The 24,404-nt window shown below is 42.8% G+C and overlaps 1 protein-coding gene across 1 annotated transcript in view; it reads left to right on the top strand.

The window, feature by feature from the left end:
• FAT4 (FAT atypical cadherin 4) overlaps nucleotides 1-15,692 on the top strand; it is a 123,874-nt gene extending 108,182 nt beyond the window's left edge. The window contains exons 12-17 of the mRNA XM_032109041.1: nucleotides 1,431-1,516; nucleotides 2,552-2,731; nucleotides 3,720-3,844; nucleotides 4,965-5,182; nucleotides 9,889-10,150; nucleotides 12,231-15,692. Coding sequence (XP_031964932.1) covers nucleotides 1,431-1,516; nucleotides 2,552-2,731; nucleotides 3,720-3,844; nucleotides 4,965-5,182; nucleotides 9,889-10,150; nucleotides 12,231-14,098 — 2,739 coding nt within the window. The 3' untranslated portion in view covers nucleotides 14,099-15,692. The remainder of the gene's footprint in view (nucleotides 1-1,430; nucleotides 1,517-2,551; nucleotides 2,732-3,719; nucleotides 3,845-4,964; nucleotides 5,183-9,888; nucleotides 10,151-12,230) is intronic.
• Nucleotides 15,693-24,404: the final 8,712 nt, after the last annotated feature.

Raw genomic sequence — 24,404 nt, 5'->3', positions numbered from 1 at the left:
GTGTGTCAGCTTGCAGCATGTATTTGGAACTAGCATGGACAATCTGTGGGGAGTTCAACAGGCTGTTGTTAGCAAACTTATTTGCAGGCAGTAGAAAAAACCTCTGCAGAGTAATGATGTACTGATAGCCAGTGCTGCTTGCTCAGCTCCCATAGAGTAATCTAAATCAAAATATAAACCCAGGCACTTTTAAAGGTGGCGTTTGATTTAAATTTGCTGTAAAACTGTACCACACATCTAGCTGAAACATGAGGAGATGCACATTGTGGAGATTATGTTTATTTTTCTGAAAATTTGTTTTAAAGAATAACTAACCTTCAGGGTTGGTTGGTTTTTTTTTTTCTTTCAGCGCATCTGTTATTAATAAATCACTGTGGGGACAATTCTTTGCTAAATAAGGAATAAAATAAAAACTTCTTTTTAAATCAGCAGGAGTTATTTCATGATTTTAGGGACAACTTTGGTTAGACTTTTATACATTACACATAGAAGTGCCATGAGTAGCTTTAGTGTAAATAAGTTGGATACACAGAATCACAGAATGGTTTGGGTTGGAAGGAACCTGAAAGATCATCTGGTTCCAGCCCCCCTGCTGTGGGCAGGAACACCTTCCACTAGACCAGGTTGAGGCAACCTCGTTGTCTGGGACTTGATGGCTTGGGGATAAAAATAATAATAGTAATAATAAAGAGTAAGACAGCTGTAAGTACTGATAATGCCTGGCACTTCTCTAAACATCAGCTCAGTCACACTCTTGGTGTCCAGATGCTTCTCCATTATCAAAGTTGAGATCCCTCATGACCTCTTAGTCAAGGGGTTACTTTAAGCAGGTCCATTTGGTTACTTTTTGAGTTTTATTAAGTGGTTGGATATTATTTATTACTAGTAATCTCAGTGTTCCTACTCCCAGGATTATTATTTTTTAACTAGTAATCTAACTGTTTGTACTCCCAGCTTTTGTAACATGCTTCTTATCAAGCTCACTATGTTTAATGTCATGGTCAAGGCCGTGAAAGAACACCCTTTGTGATTGGAGGGAGCAGGTTTTTGCTCAGATTATCTGAACCATATCAGGAATAGGATACAGTACAAGCCAAAATAACTGCACTTTCAAGGAGTAAAGCAAACAAATATGAAAGAAATCCTCCCCAAATGTGAAAAACTGGTGTTTAACTGCTTCTGTGTATGAAGCAGACAGTTGGCTCCACACCTGTTCTTACCCATACCTTGGTGGTGTCCTCGCTGTGCAGGTGGAGTATGGAGTTGAGCAGTGGCTCTGAAGCACCCTGCAATCCTGAGTGACATCATAATATACAAGTACTCCCTTCTAGACAAGTCCTTGATATGATACACTTAAGCATAGCTAGTTCATGTGGCTGGGGACTAAAGCCTTGTAACATTCAGCATATTTGTGTGCATGCCTTTTGCAGGCAGCATCCCTGACGGTGGATTCCTGCTCTGAGGATCAGGAGCCAGGCTACTGCACTGTTAGCAACGTCGCTGTTTCAACTGACTGGTAAATATTTCTTTATTTTTGTGGGGTTAGTTTGGGGTTTGGGTGGGATTTTTTTGGAGTCAAATTAAAAGTAAAATTAAAAAGAAATCTCCCTGTAAAGCCAGAGAAAGTTGGAGTAATGATAAGGCTCCCAAGAGTCAGTTTCTTCCATCTTTGCGGAAGCAAACTGGGTTTTATACGTGTGCTGCTACTTGTTAGGTCAGGCTGCATTTCTGTATGGAACTGGATCATAACAAGGAGTTTGCTCAGAAATCCGCAGTTCCTGACACCATCTCTGTCCCCAGGCTCTGGTGGCAGTCCAGAAATGCATGGCCATGAGTAGCCTGTACTGTGGTGTAAATGAGGATATGATCTATTGCCTAATGGTTTGGGGTCATGTATTTATTTAAATTGCACCTTTCATTTCTCATAAAGACATAGGAAATAAAATCACCTTATTACTGCTGTCTTTAAAAAAAATACTAAGAGTAATTACTGTGACATTGTTTTCAGGTGTTTTCTGTTACAGTTTTGAGTTCATAAACAGTGTCCAGTAAAGAAAACAAACTTTATTCTGTATTTACTGTAACTAACTCAGTAGCCTTTGGGTTGCATCTTTGGAGATAACAATAACTTTAATCCAAATCACTTTGGCTAATTTCTTACAATAATCACAGTCATGTTTCCTGCCACACAGGGTTTCTCTGCCAGCGGAGGTATTATATCTTAGCAAAACAATGAGTCTGTCTTCCTGCTGTTTAAGTATCACCTAATATCTAAATTATAGTTGGGTACAAAGCCTTATTCTTTGTGATCTCAAGCACACTGCTCAGTCAAGTGAATAGAAATTTTGACACGCAAACTGAATGTTAATTTAGAGTCATACCCACTACAACTGTTCAAGTGCTATTGATCTCTCTGTCTCCCCTTCTAAATGTAAAATACCAATTTGGGAAGAGGAATTTTAGCTGCAGGCTGTAGCTGATGGTTGCAGTTCCTGTGCTGTCATCACTATCCTAATGTCTGGTACTGATTAGTTATTTTTCTCTTTTACAGGACACTCGATGTACAACCAAATCGAGTTACTGTAGGTGGCATCAGGTCCGTAGAGCCCATCCTTCAGAGGAGAGGACAGGTGGAAAGCCATGATTTTGTGGGCTGCATAATGGAGTTTGCAGTCAACGGACGTCCCCTGGAGCCCAGCCAGGCTTTGGCAGCTCAAGGAATCTTAGATCAGTACGTCTGCTATATATGGGATCAAATGGACCCCGTTTGCAATAAAGGAAGCTGTCATGAATGCTGTTCCATTCAGACACCAATAGATATTTCATGTTAGAAAAAAATTACTTTAAAACCTACTGTAAAATGAGAAAAATGTAGGAAGAAAGTGCATTTGGGTGGCAGGTTCACTAAAGATTACAGAGTCTTCAAAAAAGCAGCATCATTACATTTCTACTGTCTATGATTATTCAAGTTGCTTTGCAGGCTGAAATTGAGTAGCCGCTGTTCTTGGGTTTCTTTATAAATTCCATCTGGGTTTGACTATACTCATACTGTTTGCTAACCCTCTACTCCCTTTTATTTCCTCTTAATCCACCATGTCTGTTCTCTCACTTTGCCTCTCAAGTGTCACTGAATTTCCCTCATATCCTCCGAGTGATCTTTCAGAAATGCTGAACTATCTGATTCTATTGTTTTTTCCACCTCAGTATTTGAAGTCACAGTTGTAGCAATAATGTCAGTCTTCCATCCAGATTTCCTATTCACGCTTCCTCTCTCAACCCCCATGTTTGCCCTGCTCATTGTAAGGCAAAGGCTCTGGCAGTCTGCAGCATAAAAAAATGCCTAAAAAAGTTTCATCTCCCTTGCATAACAGATAATGGGAGTTTGGCTGTCTCTGAATTCCTTCCTCTTTTGTAAGACTGTCATAACTTGATGCTGAAAATTGGGATCTGCTTAGAAACTTGAGCTGTCTACAGAGGTTCTTAGAATCGCACATTGGTTTTGGGTTGGAATGGACCTTAAAGATCCTTTCACTAGACCAGGTTGCTCAGAGTCCCATCCAACTGGCCATGAACACTTCCAGGGATGGGAAGAAGAGTCATTTTTGAATCTCTGAGGGGTAGAAAGGCAGTACCATTTAAACACAGGATGCTTCCCGGCATGTTTGCTCTGCTTATTTGTGTGCACATCCTTCAGCATCTACTCATCTGATTTCTTTCAGGTGTCCCAGACTGGAAGGTGCCTGCACAACCAGCCCCTGCCAACATGGTGGCACTTGTGTGGATCAGTGGTCGTGGCAGCAGTGTCACTGCAAGGATGGACTGACAGGAAAGCACTGTGAAAAATGTGAGGAGGAGGTTTCACTGTCTTTAACACACATCTAACTGTGGCTCAGCCAAAGGCCATTAAGAGTTTCTTTTCATGGCCATGGGATAATGAATTCTGTAAAATAATGAAAGTAAGCACCATGTTGCCTCTTAAGCAGTTTAAAAGTCCACAATGGACTGTTGTCCTTTCATGAGCTAAAAATGGCAACAACTTAAATACATAATATTTTCTGGTCTGTATATCACATTTCTGGTAACTTGCACTCATTTAAAGTCCTGCTTCTCAATAACATATAATCCATAATTAAAATAAAGGTATCCCATAGGAGGGATTTGTCTGCTATGGGGAGGTAAGAGGGTAAGTGAAAACCCCTTCACGTAAACACTGAGTTCATGTGCTTATGGCTTCTCCAAACTGAAGTCCTTTTCATCAAATTTACTGTGGATTATATGCAAGAAAATATTGTAAATGTAAATGAAAACAAGGCATTTATGCTTGGGGGTGATTAACTCTCATAGGAGTAGCCCTGTAAATCAATACAGGATTGTCCAGGAGAGCAAAGTGATTTATTTACGTGTAGTTGTAGTATAATGACTGGGCTTTGTTTTTTTACATGTCCCATTATTGTTTAGCTGATTTATATGCTTTTATTGCACCAGTTTACAAAAGAATTTAGCCATAATTTTAACAGCATCTGGTAGTCAATGCTCTGCCTTTTTTATTCACTTTTTTTTTATGCCATAACAAATAGAAAGTCATTATCTCTGCCCTGAAGAGCTTAGAGTTCAATATATCATGAAACCCTGCTTGCAGTAATGGAAACAGTAACATCCCTGAGAAGGAATTACAGTTCTGAGAGCCAAATTTTTTTCTCTACTCCCTCACTTGTTCCCTAGTGAGTTTTAATTTACTATTGACTGATAGCAGCAGTAAATTACTCGCACACTCCCACTCTCAAACACACGTTCTGGTGGAAGCCAAAGAACAGAGGGGCTGCAATTGCCATTCACTCCTGCTCCCCCAATGACCTGCTCTGAACTTGATCTCTGCTCCGAGGGAAAGCGGTCGCGGTTAGGTAGAGATGATGGCTGGAGCTGTGATGAGCTGCATGCTCAATGCTTCCCTGTTCTTGTCCCAGATATTACTGCTGACACGGCCCTGTCACTGGAAGGCAAGGGACGGCTCGACTACCACATGAGCCCCAACAAGAAGCGGGACTACCTGATGAGACTTGGGGCTCGGGGCGCTGGCGAGGGCCCCCCTGGCGTGGAGCGCTTGGAAGTGAAGTTCAGGACAAGGAGCGAGAACGGAGTTTTACTCCACGTCCAAGAAAGCAGCAACTTCACTACCGTGAAGGTAAGATTACAGCTAATGCCGAGTTGGATTTGATTGGACTGCCTATGTGCAGTGATCAAAATCACGTTTTTCCATTACTCTTGCTGTTTCCTTTATAAAATAGTAGGTCTTTAACTGAACCTAGGCACTGCTCCAGTATCATTCATCTTCTCAGCAATTCCCTTCCTATTTGCCAAGGTATCAGAAGATCTTGATGGTTTTGTATCTAATCAGTTTTGTCTAGACTCCAAATAGTGACTGCTTTAAGGCGGTGAGAACGGTGCTCATTGCCATGGTTATTATCATCATTACACTTTACAGAACAAATCATTTTGTTATTGGCCTTTTATCTCTGATTTTTTGAGCCTTGAACCCAGACCCTCCTTAAGCTAGCAAATGATTGCCAAAAGGTTTTCATTAATTCCTACCAACATGGCTCAAGCTTATCAAACTAGGAAGTGAGGGATAACTTGAATTCATGAGCTTACTCACAGACTAGTGTCAATATCAAATTATTTTGGCATACATAGCTGAATTAATGATTCAAATGCCACACTGCTTTGGGGTTTTTTGTTGTTTCTTCTTTCCTCAAAGAGCTTATTGCTGCAGGAGTTACCTTTCTCAAGAGAAAGCGACGGTTCGGTTCCTGGCGATGACTCAGTCCATTTACTCATAACTCTGAATGAGTACAGCAGTGATGTTGGCAAGCCCCTTTATTGGATTGGTGTAAGCTCCAAGTTTCCTTGACTGCTGCAAGGCTTTCCAAGTTTTTCTTCCCTGACTTTTAGAGAAATTCATACAGAAATTCACACTTTCTAAGCTTCAGCCCCATGGATATTCTCCACCTGCCTAGTCAAGAGTTACAAAGCTTTCCTGACACACCGGCTGCATTTAAGAAGCAAGTCTGCACTACTTCCCTGGCATATGTTTTTACCACATCATTTCATAGGAAGTTTCTGCCTCGCTCATATTAGCAGATAAGATCTCATTATTTTGACTTCTGGAGAGAAAAAACTTTTTTCTTCCCCCTAGCAGAATTTGCTAGGTGATCTCTCCAAGCATTATTGAAAAAAAAAAAAAAGAGAGAGAACTAATTGCCTTTCCTGGCTAGAAGCACTGGTGCTGTGTTTATGCAAACACTCATGTTATTGTTAATATTGGTGAAGTTATACAAGCAAGCAGAGGGTGTCAAGTCCCAGCCCCAGCTGTGCAAGGGCAGAGAGCAGAGGTTTGCCTAGTACCAGATGCAGAAGTTTGAGGAAGGAGAGGTAACATCAGCATGCCGGTTGTTGCCAAGCAGTTCCCAGGTGATGCTAGTTAGTAAAACTGTAGTAATTTAACTGTAGCTAGTACAGTATGGCCTCTGCACTGCTCCTCATTCCCAGAGTATATATCATGATGAGTATTTCCCTCAGTGGTGGCCCGAGATGCCAGTGAAGCCAACCCAGCAAAGTTCTTCTTGTCATCTCCATCTGCTCCCAGTGCAGAAGTTGGGCTTTAGGGACCTGTCGTAACAATTCTTGTCAGTCTCTAAAACAGACAATTTTATAACTTGATTTTTGGGTCTTTTGATATGCTTGTTATCCAAAGTATTAGCATTCAGAGAAAACCTGCCATGTGTTTTTAATATTAAACTGTGCTAGGGAAAAGCTATGAGTCCTGTGTCTACTTTCATGCCTTCACATTTTTTCCTCTTGTAGCTAATTGGTTTTGGTGTAGCTGGGATTGGGGTAAAACTAGAGAATCTCAGACCCACTCAGACTGTGAGCAGTTGAGTCACTAAATGATGGATCTAAACTTCCCCCAAAGAACCCAAGAGGGGGCTTTATGATATAAAGGCATCCTTAATCCATGAAAGATAGAAAATATTTCAGGTTACATTAAATAATGGTCAAATTCAGATGGAAAATGCTTCCTCCAAAATCCACAACAAGGAAGAAGGTGAATGATTCCTTTTCACGAAGGCTCTTCGTCACAGCTTATTTTCCTACAAATGCATATTGCAAGTAATTCAGTTAGAAGAAATGGGATAAATACAGCAGGTTAAAGGTGAAATTGCCTGTCTTGTCTTGCTCTGTCTGGAAATGTCATCTACAATCAGATTAAATTAGCATAAATGGAGCTCTAAGATCTCTGAATTGTACGGGTGGAGGATGTGGATTACATGTTACCTACATGAGCTAACAGATCTCTGTGTGAGGGTGGTGAGGCCCTGGCACAGGTTGCCCAGAGAAGCTGTGGATACCCCATCCCTGGAAGTTCTCAAGGCCAGGTTGGATGGGGCATTAAACAACCTGATCTAGTGGAAGGTGTCCCTGCCCATGGCAGAGGGGCTGGAACTGGATGATTTTTAAGGCCCCTTGGAGCCCAAACCATTCCATGGTTCTATGCATATATCAAGTTGTAGGAATTAATCAGAACATAACCCTTTTAAATGACATCCCATTTGATGAGCTATAAATCTGTAAAGGCTAGTGCTCAGTTCTAAGACAAATGAAAACCAATTTGTTCAGTAAATGAGACTCGGAATATTAGTAAAGTTGAATCAGCCCTGTAGTTAGGAATATGTTTGCTTCAGTGGTTCACTCTTTTCATTATATTCTACTTGTCAGTTGCTCAGCCATTTAAATAAAACCCAGAAATTCGTGTTACTCAATACTGTCACCATCAGCCTTTGTTTCAAATTTAGAAACATGTTCTGCTTCAAGGCACCAAGAAGAATATTCCTTATCTTTTCCTGGTTGAAGCAGTCATGGACCAGTCTTGTCTCTGGAAATTTTCTTTTCCAAATTCCCCTAGTGTGTTATTTATTGAGTCTGTTAGCATTAGTCACGTGCAGTTTTAAAGAAACAGAGAAATAGGGTTAAAGAATCATAAATCAGTATGGAAAAATATCTGACAGGTAAAGTTGCTGACAGGTAAATAATTCTACAGTTCTTTTTTAAGGTGGAATTAAAAATTTCAATTCCGTGCTCAGTCTTCCCTTAAGCTTGGAGGGTATTGTCTGGCATGGTGTTTTCCTTTCTGTTTACATAAAGACCAAAATACAAGGCAGTATTTTTTATGGGGCATTAAAGACAGAGTAAGACATAACAAACCAATTACAGGTTGCAGACATAAATATATGTATATATTCATCTCAGTCAACCTTTTTATAAGTGGTTATGGGAAATGGTGTTTAATATGTTTTAATAGTCTGTGTGGCTGCATTTGTAAATGTGGGATTTTCCTTGGGCTGTGTGATAGTTTAGACACATGCCACTTTGTGTTTTATCAGTAACAAAAGCATCCTGTCTCCGAGGGCAGCTTTATCGAACAATACACTTTCAAAGAGTCCAAATTACTGCCTTCAGAAATGAAGTGGATGCACATATTAACCATTGTATCCTCCATCCAAATGGAATACGTGCTAGATGCATTCATTCAGGCTGCTGCCAAGACACGAGCGTGGTCTTACAGCCTTATTAAAGCTGGAGTGTCTGAACAAAGTCCTCAGCTTGCATCACCGGAGAAGCAAATCCAGAACATTTAACAGTTTCTGGAAACGAGAGCAGCATTCTTGTAGCCGGTGTGTCACCTCGCAGTTCTTCCCAGGTGAACCTTATTTTTCCTGGAACAAAGGATGCAAGGCTTTGAGAGCTTTCAGCAAACCTGGGGCTTTGACCTTTCCTGGACTCCGCCTGTGCACGTCCCGCACGCTCGTGGTACGGATCTCGGACTGCCCGAGCCACGGTGGGGAACACGGGACGGAGAGCACTTGTTCTGTTTAATAGGTGTGACCAAACGTGCAGAGCACGGAAGGAAACTTGCAGCAAGTTTCAGAGCCATCCTACGTGAGCTTACACAAGTCTGTACACCCTCAGGAGGTCAGCTGACATACCCAAATTCATGCAGGATTTGAGAAACCAGCAAGGTTGGATGTTGGGGATTCTTTTTAAGCTCCTACATCTTAAATGCAGAATTTGTACTAATCTCATTTTGGGATCGTAATAAGAGGTTTGAAATCCCACATCTCATGATTCAGTAGAATTGTGAGGCATCATTCTTAAGAGAAAAAGCCAAAATATTCTTCCTTTTTTCCCCTAGCAGTTCACAAGTTTTAAAGCAGTTTGCTCAAGAAAGCACTAGTTGAAAATTCTTACAAAATCATGCACTTTGCAACTCTTCAGAAAGTTTTCTGAAATGCAACTGGTTTTCTGCAAAATACCAATTAACAGAAAAAGCAGATATGAAATGGGACTCTTGCTCAAGCCCTGCCATGCCTTATGCATTCCTACTGTGTTGTAATAAAAACTGGATGCAATTTTCTTGGGCAAGGACAACATCTGTTCACTCTGCAAAGCATTTTCCACACTTGCATTGAAGAAGGAGGAAGAATTATTCTTTCTCTGATGAAAATGTGTTGTCATGTGCATGCCCTATAGCTGGCTTCTCAATAGGATTAGCCAGGGAATGAGTGGGTGGCAGCTCTCTAAGATGCAGTTTTTCTGCAGAAGTTTCTACAATGTGATGTATTTAATTCTGGCCAAATTTTTAGTACTAAATAATTAATGCCTTTTTAGTACAAAGCAATTATTTGGGGAAAAATATACCCACCCTAGCTTTCTGTTACACCAGAGCTACATGTTACTGTAGCTGTACTGAGTAGGCATCACACTGGCTACGTTGTGTAGGAGTTGTTACGGGACACCATCTTAAAATTACACATCCTGTGTTCTTCTGGCCAGATAAAAGGTGGGAAGGTGCACTACATATCCGATGCTGGAGTTGCTGGGAAAGTGGAAAGGAACATCCCTGAGGTGTATGCTGCAGATGGCCAGTGGCACTCGGTCCTCCTGGAGAAGAACGGCTCTGCCACCGTCCTGTCGGTGGACAGGACTCACAGCCGGGACATTCTCCATGCCACACAAGACTTCGGGGGGCTGAATGTCCTCACCATTTCTCTGGGAGGAATTCCATCCAGCCAACCCTTCAAGAGCACAGTTGCAGGTAATTTTAAATTTTTTTTTTTTTTATAGAGTGCACATAAGCAGATTTGAACAGAGTCTCTGTTTGCTTTAAGGTTGCCCAAACTGTTTATCAGTAATTAGTATATATCCATCCTTTGCCAGAAAAATTGCAGATTGAATGAGCAAGGATTACAGACCTTGTTCCGTTACTACACACTGCAGGCTTGTTGTTTCCAAAAGCAGGCACTCCATCTGCAGGGCTTCTTTGAGACAGGGAGGTTGCTTGTCTGTACATCAGTTGTTATATTTTTGTTCCCCTAATGGAGAAGAAAGGATCTATTCTTTACCTGAGTCAGAATGTGGAAAATCAAAGCAAATCTTTCATTTGGGCAAAAATGCTAAACAAAAACTTTACAGGGATTTGGTAAGTACTGAAGGATTTAGCCTGTTATTAATATGATTAAAATATTTTATGCAACTCCAACTTCCTCCTGCTTTATCCTGCTGTCAAATGAAGAACAGGATTTATTTCTGAGCAACAGAAACCAAGGACAGTAAGGAATCACCTTCTGACTGATGTCCAGCTGCTAAGAAGTAAATCAGTCTCCCTTAAGAGTTAAAGTTACTGTCTCAAACCCTGGCAAAAGAAGTAGATAACACATATTTGATACAATTTCCCAAGTGCTAAGTAAAGATGGAAGTGATTTTTAGCTGCAAAACGTGAGATACTCCAGACAATACAGATGTATTTTTCACATATTTTTATACTGAAAAATCTTCCTGGCTTCATGAATTGTGACCAGACAAAGTATTTTTGAGTGGAGCAAGTTCACACTTTACACTAGTATATTGTGAATATGTATGAAATGTGGTACGAAATCATGTGGATGCTGTGCTGACCTTTATCCTTTTTACATGTATGTTTTATGAGCAGCGTGTACATGGAAAAAGCAGAGGCATGTAGGAAAACTGGAACAAGGAAAATTGAGGACACTAACCTCTCACCACTGCCCAATGCTGTGGCAGACAAATTAGAAATGTCTGGCTTCCATTAAGCACACACAGTCCAAAAGCTCTTATTCATATGATTTTGTTTTATTTTATTTTAATATTGGGTTACATTGTGTAGGACATACCAAGGATTTACAAGGCACTGGTATAAAACTCTTCATGGACTCAAGAGTCAAAAATATCTGCAGTGCTGTTAAAGGCAGACAACACACGAGGGTGACAGGGCTGTGAAGTTGGTGTGTCCAATAAAATTTCCAAATCCAGGTAGATGTGACAAATTCCCCCTTGCTGTTTATCACATCACTACTGCAAGGAACCACCACGCATGCAGCAAGGTGATCATCACTTTTGCCTGGACTCCCACCTGAACCTAAATCTTCAGCTCTGAGGATTATAAACCTTTAATACCATCTCGTACAACTCGAGTGGATTTGCTATTTCATGACAGAGTGGTATCCATCTCTTGTACCATTTTGCCACAGCTCCAAGCAAGGATCACTGTAAGGTTGCACTACCTCAAAACCCTTCCGGAAAGGATTTAGTCTGGGGAACACAGAGAATTATTAGGCTGGTAAAAGACTGGATTTTCCTGTGACCTCACTCAACCACTGCACAGAGCCTGGGGATAATTCCATCTCCCTGGGCTCTCACAGCACTAAAACTTGTTGTAGGGTAGAACTGGAACCGAGATATGGGAAGTTTGGGAAAAGGCCACTCAAGATTCAGGGATATAAAAGCATTGTCGTGAATTTAGGAGATGGTAAGACAAGAGAAGACTTAGCAGTAGCATGATAGGCAAACTCAAATAATGTTTGGTGCTAGCACAGCCAAGCCAGCTGCCCACAGGTTTCTCTGTGGAAATGATAAGAAGTTTTAGAAATATGGGAAGATGTGGATACAAAAGCATTTCAGTATATTGAATGAAGTCGTTAGAAGGCATATTTATTCAAATTCAATTTAAAGACATTAAGTACTGTTAGAATAGATGTTTCCCTATAGCAACCATGTGAACTCTTGGCCTATATACTGAACAGCGGAGCCTGTACTGTGCTGTTGACAGTGCATACTCAGCCTTCAGCCCCCAACATGACTGTCCCTCTTTCTCCTAGGCTTCGACGGCTGCATTTCCTACATCAAGTACGGCGGCGAGAGCCTTCCCTTCGCCGGCAAGCACAGCCTCGCCACGCTGTCCAGGACAGACCCCTCGGTGAAGATCGGCTGCCGCGGCCCCAACGTGTGCGCCAGCAGCCCCTGCTGGGGCGAGCTGATGTGCATCAACCTCTGGTTCGCCTACCAGTGCGTGCCTGCGGGCGCCTGTGCCTCCAGCCCCTGCCACAACGGGGGCAGCTGCGAGCCCGGGCCCCACGCCGGCTTCACCTGCAGCTGCCCCGAGGCGTACGCGGGACGGACGTGCGAGACCGTGGTGGCCTGCCTGGGCGTCCTGTGTGCCCCTGGCCACGAGTGTCGGGCGGGCATCGGCGGGGGCCACGTGTGCCTGCCGTCGCCGCACCCCACCGAGCTGTCCCTGCCGCTCTGGGCCGTGCCGGCCATCGTGGGCAGCTGCGCCACGCTGCTGGCGCTGCTGGTGCTCAGCCTCATCCTCTGCAACCAGTGCCGGGGGAAGAAGGCAAAGGGGCCGAAGGAGGAGAAGAAAACAAAGCAGAAGAAGAAAAAAGGCAGCGAGAATGTGGCGTTTGATGACCCTGACAACATCCCGCCCTACGGTGATGACATGACTGTCAGGAAGCAGCCCGAGGGGAACCCGAAACCTGATATCATCGAAAGGGAAAACCCTTACCTCATCTACGACGAGACGGACATCCCGCACACCACGGAGACGATCCCCAGCGCCCCTCTGGCCTCCCCCGAGCCCGAGATCGAGCACTACGACATCGACAACGCCAGCAGCATCGCCCCCTCCGACGCCGACATCATCCAGCACTACAAGCAGTTCCGGAGCCACACTCCCAAGTTCTCCATCCAGAGGCACAGCCCGCTGGGCTTCGCGCGGCAGTCCCCCATGCCCCTGGGCGCCAGCAGCCTGACCTACCAGCCCGCCTACGGGCAGGGCTTGAGGACAACGTCCCTAAGCCACTCGGCGTGCCCCACTCCCAACCCCCTGTCTCGGCACAGCCCCGCACCCTTCTCCAAATCCTCGACGTTCTACAGGCACAGCCCGGCCAGGGAGCTGCACCTCGCCATCAGGGAAGGGAGCCCGCTGGAGATGCACGGCGATGTCTGCCAGCCCGGCATCTTCAACTACGCCACTCGGCTGGGGAGGAGAAGCAAGAGCCCACAGACCATGGCGAGCCACAGCTCCCGCCCGGGAAGCCGCCTGAAGCAGCCCATAGGGCAGATCCCGCTGGAGACGTCTCCTCCGGTGGGGCTGTCCATCGAAGAGGTGGAGAGACTGAACACCCCTCGCCCCAGGAACCCCAGCATCTGCAGCGCAGACCACGGCCGCTCCTCTTCGGAGGAGGACTGCCGGAGGCCTCTGTCCCGGACGAGGAACCCGGCCGACGGCATTCCCGCTCCCGAGTCCTCCTCCGACAGCGACTCGCACGAGTCCTTCACCTGCTCCGAGATGGAGTACGACCGGGATAAGCCCGTGGCGTACACCTCCAGGATGCCCAAGTTATCCCAGGTCAACGAGTCCGACGCGGATGACGAGGACAACTACGGCTCCAGGCTGAAGCCCCGGCGGTACCCGGGGCGCCGCGGCGAGGGCGGGCCCGTGGGGGCACAGGCAGCCGGCGCCGGGGAGAGCTCCCTGCCCGGGAAGCTGGGGCAGCAAGCGGGAAGCTTCAACTGGGACAACCTCTTGAACTGGGGCCCGGGCTTTGGGCATTATGTGGATGTTTTCAAAGATTTGGCATCGCTTCCTGAAAAAACAGCAGCAGCAGCAGTGAGTGAAGACAGCAAAGGTGGTACAGCGAAGCCTGTTCCCAAGGAAGGGGAGGCAGAACAGTATGTATAGGCTTTGTCTCCTGGTATTGCCACAGTGCAAAGCCGCGGGGCCTGCTCAAACCATTATATGGTTGTAGAAAAGCCAAGGTCAGCATCTGAACCCCAGGCCAGTCTGGTTGGAGGAGACTTTAAAAATAATAACCATTATGCTGCTGAAAGAGACTTAAGACATTTTTAATTTAATTATGCTTGGATGAATTTATTTCTCCTGCATGCATTGTATTTGCAAACCAGATATTCGGCATGCAGCCTTTGGAAAGGGTTTCCTATTTACCATTGTTTGGTTCGTGATTCTTAAATTAATAATGCTTTGTTCTGAAAATGAACTAATTTTTTGTTCCAGTTGTGAAGGATGTGCATATTGTCTCCAGCTACTAACATGTTTTACGATGCAAGAGTACTGAGGATTTCATTTTCCTTAAGAAGCGCATGGAAGTAAGATGGTGAATGAAGGAATTACAGTAGTGAGGTGTCTCAGAAAATGTAGTTACCATATCCTGCAGTTGCTCACATGTGACTTTATGGATGAAATCAGCTTGAATAATTGCTGGCAACAGTGCTTGCTGTAAGTCTTATTCCATACAAGAGGTGCTAGAAGCAGCTCAAGCCAGTCAGCACTTTAGGATTTTTTTTTTTTTTCTTTTCAGTTTGTTTATTTGTTTGTTTCAGGTTCCTTTCTCTTTTTTTTTTTTTTTTTTTTTTGGTTGGTTGGTTGGTTTGTTTTTTTTGAACAAAGTTGTGTGAGAGCTTCTGAATCTCTATGAAATGTTTTTGGGGATGCTTACTTAATCCTGGTCCCTTCCTGCCCCCCCCCCCCCCCCCCCCCCCCCCCCAGTGATTCCTGATGGTCATTTGTCAGCCCAGCCCAGCCCCCTGGCTTACAGCAGCAAGGGACAAACCTCTCCATTCCCACATCTCTTGGCCTCTCAGCTTGGCTGTGCTGCTGCTGCAGCCTGTGCTTCTCCCCTGATTCCATTTCCCCATCTGTACCGTGGAAAGGTGGGAAAAACACTTAGTTCCCTGCCTCACAGGGTGTTGTGAGGGCTAATTAGTTAACTCATCTGAAGTGCTTCAACATTATAAAGCACTATAATAAGTATTATCATAGTTATTATTAAAGCACTGCCTAGCCTCTGTGACCTTGGAGTGGCATTTTCTGCATTCTATGATTTTCTATGATGGAAACTTTGAAGAATTATTTATTGTATAGAAAATTACTGCACTCTAGCATTTTGGAGCGGATATGAGGGAAAACTACTTGTAGATTCATTAATGTAGCTTACCAGTTGCCCCCAGTTCCCTAAAGTTGTAGGTAAAATAGAACCTCACAAAGTTCTTACGTCTTCATGCAGATCTGATGAACCTATTGTACTGTGTAAAAACTTCAATTTTTTTTTTTTTTACCTAAGCTGTGTTTTTATATCAATATTTTCCTATGCTGAATAGTTTTCTTACTTTCAGGGAAGGTAAGAAAAATACTTTTTTTACATTTGTTACTTATGTAACATCCATATTTTTCACATTTTGATAAAATTGTAACATACTGTATGCTTTCTACCTGTAAATGCCAATAATAGAATTAAAATATTTATTTAAAATCTTTAGTGTGTGTTATTGGAAACCTTTTGTCTTTTCTCTCTAATTTCCACTCCTTGATCTTCGCTTTTGGGTTTAAGTTATAAGGTTTTTAAGCTATATAAACTTTTTAATCAGAAAACAGGCTTTGAGAAGCAAGTACCTATCTCAGGAAGACGGAGAAGAGTATCATGAGGTTGTTGAGCCTAAGATAGTGTCCAAAAGTACCAAATCTACTTTCACATTTCTAATAAAATAATAAAAACTGTATTTTAGTCTGTAGGGTTTTATCAGCAGCAACTGGTTTCACATTTTTTAACCATGATTTCCACCTCTGCTCCAAGCTGGAGCTTTCCAGTACACAGACAGTGAGGAGTGTGAGAACAAGAGCTTTCTGTCATAAAGCAGCAGTTGAACAATAAATAACTGCATTCTTTCAAACTTACAAAGGGATAAATCAGAGCTTGGACAACTTCTTGGAGAATGCAGAGAGTGGAAAAGTTAAGGCTGCAGGCAAGAGGTGAGTTCTGAGGTTACAATTCGAATTAGTGGTAAGTGTAAAGAACTTAAAAAAGGACAACAATTCAAGGGGGTTTTATGTGTTACTTGTTTGGTTTAGGGTTTATTTTGTCTCAAAACTGCCAATTAGGAACCAGCTCCTTTTGGCTAAAAGCACTCCCAACTTCATCATGCCCCTCTAAAGTGAAAAGATAATGGGCCAAAGTAGCCCACATTGGTATGTAAGTCATTTCATCTGAAATAACATGAGATCCACAAAGTGATTGCAGAGTTTGAGGAGCTGCTGTAATTAAACATCTGTTAAAAAGCTGTATATTTAGTTTCAATATTATCCTTTAATACAAACTGTACCACATCCAAGCAGTGATTTTAATAACACATGAAAACTTTAACAAATGAAAGCTTTTAAATGTAACACCAAACATATTGAGGGCTGTGTTATGCCAGTTAAGCACTCTGAAATTATCAAAAAGTTTTGCTAAAGGAGAATAATATACAATGTGGACTTACACAAAATGTATGTCATAACTTTAGCAAAGTTTACAATTTATCAAGTAGTACTGCCTTCCTCTAAATTTTGATACTTTATGGTAGACAAATGTATATTTTACTGGTTTCCTTGTTTCCCTGTTTCTGAAAGGCATAGAGATGTTTTTGACACTTAAACATACGATCCATTTCTGCCCTATTTTTATAATTCTTTCATGATGAGGTTCAGCAAAGGATTCCAAGGGAAGCGCTCATCCGAAGTTACCAGTTGTGAGGGAGTGAGCTGCATAATTCCCCTGGTTCATCATTAGAACTACGTGGTCCCATTTCAAAATCTGGGACGTATTGTAAGTCATAAATATGTGGAAAGAAAAACAGTCTGCACTGCTCACTGCAGTGTGCAGGAGCCTCCAAACACATCTCATGTCAGCAATTTGTCTCTGACCTGTCTTTCTGCTGGTAGATTGCTGAATGGTCTTTGCCATCTCAGGTGGAGATGTTTTCTCCTGATGATGTTACTAATTAGATGACAATGGACAGGGAAATGGCAGATGTACTTGGCTTTCTCTTTTTTATCTGTGAAAGGGAAAATATAAGAATACTGCAATTTGTGGTAGAGGAATAAATTAATAAAAGGAGTGAAATCTAGATTAATCTGGTTTCAGTATTCTTCATCAAAGTTTTGCAGCTTTAAAACCACAAAATTAATAATAAAATGAGTTACATTGAAAAGTAACATAAAGTCCGACATTTTTTTGAAAACATCCCCCATCGAGGATCAGACTGTGAGTCTATGCTGCAGACCACAACCTGTGTCAGGGAGTATCAGTTAGCAGTGCAAAATCCAGCTGGAGACACATTGCTTCAGTCTGGGAATGAGAAGGCTTGGGGCTGCAAGGGCCTGCGGGATCTCACTGATGTCTTCAAAAGCAGGAGATGGAGCCAGCCAAAGGACTCGAGCTTCCAGTGTTCTTAAGGTAAATTGGATGTGGTGGAAGCTCTTTCAGAGTAGTGTGTTTTTATTGTAGATTGTGTTTTTGAAGCACAAAATTCATGTATTATTCTTCAGTGTTAGGATGTGTAAATGGTATTTTCTTAACTGAATTCTAGAAGAGACTCCTAATTATGGGTCCTTTGAAATTGGGAAGGAGAATGAGGAGAAAAAGAAAAAAGATTTAATCATCTTTTTCTCCTCATTCTCCTTCCCAATTTCAAAGGATCCATAATTAGGAGTTTGATTAAGAGAAAAGTCTGCTATTTTACGAAGTAGGACTGAGGGAAGAAAGTGAAGAGGTTGATCTCTTTGCTTTATCATCTTAGCATTTTACTGTTCACCATTCCCTGACCATCTATGTATTAATTCTGCCAGCCTTCCCTCTGCTCTGTGAAACCAGCTCTTTGTTCATCCCAATGTGCTCACTTTGGTTTTCTATAAATAGCACTTAATGAGGATGACTGACAGCACATGGTTAAGTTGCCAGTCAGCATCACAACCTCTCTTTTTAAAATTTAGATATTTGCACTAAACTGGCCTTTCCTACATTTTGCATGAACCTCACCTTCCATTCAGCCATCTTACAAGAGCCTTTTCCAGCAATAAAATATGGTTGGACTCTTCATAATTTTTACAGCCTTTTTTTCCAGTGATGTTCAGGTTTCATCATCCTTCTGTGCTGAGATGATCAGAAGTGCATAGAGTCTTTCTAAGTTGGATTGTGAGTTTAAAAGCACCTTTATCTCTGGGCTTCACAAAGTAAATCCTCAAGAGACTCGCTCGTCAATTTTAGGGCTACATGTATTTCATTAATGAGCATGTACAAAAAAAACCAAATAAAAAAATAACAATTTCCACATGAATGACCTGTATCTGTTCCTCTAAGTTGCCGTTATTGATGAGGAAAAAAAAGACTCTCCATCTGTCAATCCAAGGAAGTGTTTTCAGAAATTCTTGGCGATTTTCTGCAATTTTCAGAAGTCTCCACCAACCACTTTTTCCACTGAGAACACCCAAAGGGCTTAAGGGCTGCGTGGTGCCTTGGGCCAGTCAAATGGCAGCATTCCATTGGCATTGATAGGGATCACACTGTGCCTGCTTGGAGCTTGACTTCATCCCAGTCTTACACAATCTTCCCACTCCTTTCAGTGTGGGGCAAAATGAGGGTTCAGCAAGGTGTTGCTTTCCTTCCTCCCTTACAGCTGGCAAGCACACCTGGCAAGACATGGAGAATGACTAGAAATGGCTCCTCCTAACTCCTGGGAAACAGGAATGCTGAACTACATTCATTTGACTTTAATTTACATCCTCTCAGAGGGAGCATTTTCAGGGAGTCACCAAACAGTGTCAGCTAGAAGAAAATAAGGACGAAAGCCCCACATCAGAAAATTTTGTCAGTTGGGACAAAGCAACAGCAAAGGGGTTAAAAACATTTTGGTCTTTCTAGAGTGAGCCCTAAGGATGACGTGTGATAGATAACTCACGTGTTGTGTCATCAGTCAAGAGAAGAAAGTGGAGCAGACATTGGAAGAGGCTTTCAAGGCAAGTGCTGTAATCAACATCCCTGGAAATGTTCAGAAAAGGATGTGTCACTTGGGGAGATGGTTTAGTGGTGGACTTGGCAGTGCTGGGTTAATGGTTGGACTTGATGATCTTTTCCAGGCTAAATGATTCTGTGACACGTATGCATAGCAACACACATCCGTGGACATTCATTCCACATGGCAATTAATACGCTGCAAATTCCCTGTCAGGACTCTAGGCTTGGAAAACAGATCAGCAACCTGCCTCCCCCCAGCCATAAAAGCCCAAGCTGCTGTACCGTGTGATTCCGTGCGTTCCCTTAAAGCACTGTGACTCTTTGTGCAGCACGTCAGACAAGGAGCAGGGAAAATAAACAGGTCCCTGTCTTCCCATTGTTGGTTTATTTCCCCTGAGCCTTTTAAAAGCCAGAGTCTGATTTAGTAATTAGTGTTTCTCCTTGCAGATCTTGTGCAATTAGCTAGAACAGCAAATTAGGGAATAAGAAATAAACATTAATATAGAGAACAAACATTAATATAGAAGAACATAGGGGATGAGAAATGGATATTGATGAATCATTCAAAAAGCACATTTTGGTGCAATAATCTAGAATCCTTACAAATAAGCATTGTAATTTCTTTTAAAATACAACTCTTGTTCAATAATGCAAGTCTTTATTAAAACAATTTGTTAAACCTTGGCAAAGAAACTATGTGACAGCATCGTTTTACAAGAATTCCTTGTAGTTCGTAGAAAGCTAAGTGAGAGCTGGAATGGTTTGTCTCTCTTAAAACAACTGATGTTAGGCATATTAAAAAGGAAAATGAATAATGTTTTAAGATAGAATTTTTTTTACACCTTTAGAATTCATCACAATCATAAGAACAGGCTGGACTTGGTAGAGCTGCGTAGCCCCATGTGGCAGGGAATGCCTTTTCTGTGATGGTGACACCTCCCTGCTTTGCAGGTGGGGCTGTAATCAACATGTCATGTTCTTCTGAACTCCTGCCAGAGGCAGCCTGCTAGTTTTGAAAAAGAGCAGTGAGTTCTGATAAAGAAAACCCACCCTCAGCCTTGGAATGCTTGGACCAGGCTGGTGTCCCAAGGCAGCCATCGCTTTCAATATTGCCAGGACAACATTCCTAACTGCCTGTGAATTTCTGCCTAAACGCTCTTTTACAAGGGAGAAAATGCTTTTGTAAAAGGGAAATTGATTGGTATTTCAGTCTGAGCCCATTACTGTCACCAGGAAAAAGGACAAGCAAAAGCTTTATGTTAGGAGGGACCTTAAAAATCACCCAGTTCCAGCCCCCCTGCCATGGGCAGGGACACCTTCCTCTAGACCAGGTTGCTCCCAGGTTACCCATTTGTAAGCTGGCCTTGAGCACTTCCAGGGATGGGGCATCATGGTTTCATCTGACTCCTGTTCTGGATTTGAATTAGAGTCTATACAGGCAACACAGACTGGAAAGTAGGGGGGCTTTTTTGAGATTTAATCAAAGCTGAAAGCACTCGAAGGTAACAGCATGCAAGAAAGCAATCCTTTGAAAGCCAAAAATCAGTGTATCTAATCTACTGGAGCACCCTGACATTTCAGCAATTGTTTTATGGAATTGCATAAAACTCTGGCTTCTCAGAAATGCCACAGAAAAACCAAATAACCAGCTTATTTTATCCATGTCAAATACACTTCTATTAAAATTACCCACAGAATCTCCAGTGCTTGGTCTGCACTTACAGCACCACCCAATCACTCAAAGCACAAGAAGTAGAAAAGAGATCCTGATGGAACAAATAGGTCCCTGAGGATGACAATTGCTCTCTACTGCTCCTGAGGGAGGTCATTCCTGGTAAGTGCCAGTGATGCTCAAAACTTGTAGCCTTAGTTTTACTAGGAAATTACTTTCCAGCTGGGGTAAAGCATGCACCAGGTATGGGTGTCACTTGGAGCTTTTCTAATCCTGTTATGTTTAGGGGGTTTGATCCTTTTTTTTTTCCCCCCAAAGTAGTTTGCAGCTCGAGTCATGTAAAGGAGGTAAGAAATATTGCTGTTACTTTGACAGAACTGATTTTTGTGGTTGAAGTTTTTAATTGCAGTGAGGTGGGAATTTATTTGAGGGACATTATATTAAATTCTGTTGTTGTCTGTTGTTCTGTACCCCTTTTGGTTTTCTCAGCATTGGTTTTATTCACCTGTTCTTAGCATTAAAACCAAGGGCAGCTTTTTATGAAGCTAATGCTGCAAATAGCATCCCCCTGAAACTTTACAATGCTTTTTGTGGCAAAGGGGGCCCTTCTTTTTCATTGATTTGAGTGCACTCACTGAATAATTGCATCTGACGAGGTTCTGAAGCTTTGTCAAAGTTGCCTCTGCCTTCTGATTTTGGTTGCTTCTGTTTTGACTTTAAGATGTCCCTGGATGTTTGTCACGGGAAATGAGCTTGGCTGTTTGCTTTGGTTTAAGTGACATTCAATACTCTGAAGAGAGAAGTGGAGTATGACAGGTCTGTAATTGGGTCAATTTTTCTTTTTCCATCCATGAAATAGCCAGGCACGTACATATCTAACTGTTCTGCTCGTGCAGTACACCATGTCCTGGATTTTTAATAGGGTTTGTCTGTAGCTAGTTTTGAAATGGTTTTTTTTTTACACTTATAAATGAATCTTGTAGAGCACTGAGTTTTTAATCTGGAAAATGTCAGTGACAAGAGAAAAGCTGTGGTATGAAAACTAAGAGAACCTTTTCCAATTTGTCTGATCAGCACTTCCCTGCCCTTTGGCAGGAGACACTGTCACTTGGTGGAAAGCAAAGCTGCAGATTTTATAGTGCCTGGAAAATAAAAGGCAATGGGCAAAACTGTGGGGTTCCTGAACAACAAGCAACAGGTTGTGAAGCGAAAATCTGCCTTTGATAAATGGTTTTAATAGGATTAAACAGTGCAGATTCCTGGGTCTGACTGCCTCGTGGTGTTTTTTGCTCTGAAGAGTTTTTAGTCCTGGTGCAAAACTGGCCTCTTTTTGCTGAAAACAAGGGCACTTGGCTGGCTTACAGCAGCTGAAGAGCTGGTTCTCTGTGGTTAGTTAGGAACAGCAGCACAGGTCCACAGACATCTGTGAGTAGTTGCAGTAGGGGAAATCTTCATTAGTAAAAAAAATTCTTCTCTGTGAGGATGGTGAGGCCCTGGCACAGGTTGCCCAGAGCAGCTGTGGCTGCCCCATCCCTGGCAGTGCTCGGGGCCAGGTTGGATGGAGCTCGGAGCAACCTGGGTGAGTGGAAGGTGTCCCTGCCCATGGCAGGGAGTTGGAATGAGATGGGCTTCAAGGTCCCTTCCAACCCAAATGTTCTGTGATTCTGTGATTCTCTTCTACGTACTCACTTCTACCTAAAAATAGAAATTGTTTCTCTAAAAATAATGACACTTCTACATCTTTGACTTAAAAATATAATATGTGGGACATCAAGGGATGAGACAAACTGTGTTTTACTCAGCAGTGGCCTGATATCCAGCTTGTGTGATATTAGCTCATAACACTTCCATGGCACCACTAAATTGCCTCCTCAGCTGCCTGAGTACAAGGAAGAGATCAATCCTCCCCTGCCGCCCCCAGCCCTGCTTTATATTTTATACACCTACAGCTGTAGGACATCTGCTGAGACAGAAGATCCTACATAAATAAGATGTTAATGTAAAAAATGTTATTTACATTACCTAAAATGAGAACTGTTAGGGAGATGTCCAAGAGCCTGTGTATCTTTCCTGTGACGGCTGGATGGAGATTCCTAAACAAAAAGCAGCAGGCAACCTAATGTTTTCAAGGGGTCCTTCACATTTTCCTAAACTCTTAAGGGTTCTGTGGCCCTTTATGGCCTTAACGGATTGTGCTTTGCGTTCTTTTGGTTCTAGTGGGTTCTTTCCTCTGCTTATTGAGGATTAGGAAGTGATTGGGAGGGTCACACGTGACTCCCAGATGACCTTCCATACTGACATAACCCACATGGAGGAGGGAAATCCTTGTCCACCTTTCAGAGGCACTGGGATGTTGCTTCCAGCGTGAGCCTCTCCTTTTGCTTTCCTTTCTTCTAGGCTGAATTTGCTGCTAAAATAGTCAACTGTCACACAGATCTTTTCTGTTTCTTCTTTTTACTTCATCCTGGGGTCCCTTTTCCTTGGTTCTGCTGATCTCACGTGTAGACACGGGTGACACACAAGGAGTTGCACATGGATTCTGATCACTTTTGTTCTGCAGAAAGCAGCCTCCACGTTTGCCAGGCTCCAGCGCCGATACGGCAAGCGCAGTCAGCAGGGAAAAACATGCCGTGTCAGCAGGATAATGTGAACAAATAAAACCAACAAATTATTTGTGGTTGGATGTTTGTTTCATGACTCTTTTGTCACTCAGCCGCCCTTCTCTTCATCGTGATTTTTTTCGTTCCTGCTAAACTGCTCTGACATATTTTCCACTCCATACATCACTGAGGATTGCTGCCCTGGGAGCCGCTGCGGTAGGACAAATTCCTTCCTCTTTAGTCCTGATTTCTGGCATTTATGGCGAGGAAATGGCCCTTCAGAGTGTGAGTGGGTGCTCCTGGGGCTCAGGATCACCTTGCAGCTCTTCAGCTGGCTGTGTTAAACTAGCACTCCAGACCTACTTGCCCACCACAGAATTAAAGGTAATAATAATAAAGGTAATAATAATACAATTAATAGCAGTAATATTAAAGTAATAATAATAAAACAATAAGCACAAGCAGAGTTGTGAGGTCTCCTGCTGATGAGGATCTGGTGAGGCCGTGCTATGTTTTGAGGGTGTTCTGTCCTTCTTATAAGATCTGGTCATTTCCAAACTCTGCTGATCCCAAATGTTTAGAACTTCCATGAGGCAGTCCAGTGTTTTAGGTTATGCCTGACAGTTTGAGTCCAGCTATCTACAGCCTCCGTGATGCTCTGGAGCCAATGCAGCACTTTTATGTTTGCAGCCCACTTGGAGTCCATTTACATGACCACATCCCTGTTTCCCAGCTGGCTTCCCAGGAGCTAATCAAGCAGAAGAGAATCAAACCTGGCTTCTTGCACGACCCTGGGTGTTCAGAGGAATGAACAGACGAGAACCAGCAGGGCTCCTCGTTCCCAGACCTGGACTGCCCAGAGCTGTATCCGATCTCAGAGCAGAGTAAGGGGGGTGCCAGGTTGGTGGGAAAAGGCAGGTTGTATTA

The sequence above is a fragment of the Corvus moneduloides genome, chromosome 5 (genome assembly GCF_009650955.1).
Source record: "Corvus moneduloides isolate bCorMon1 chromosome 5, bCorMon1.pri, whole genome shotgun sequence".
Lineage (NCBI taxonomy): Eukaryota > Metazoa > Chordata > Aves > Passeriformes > Corvidae > Corvus > Corvus moneduloides.
This window is presented reverse-complemented; position numbering and strand designations above follow the sequence as displayed.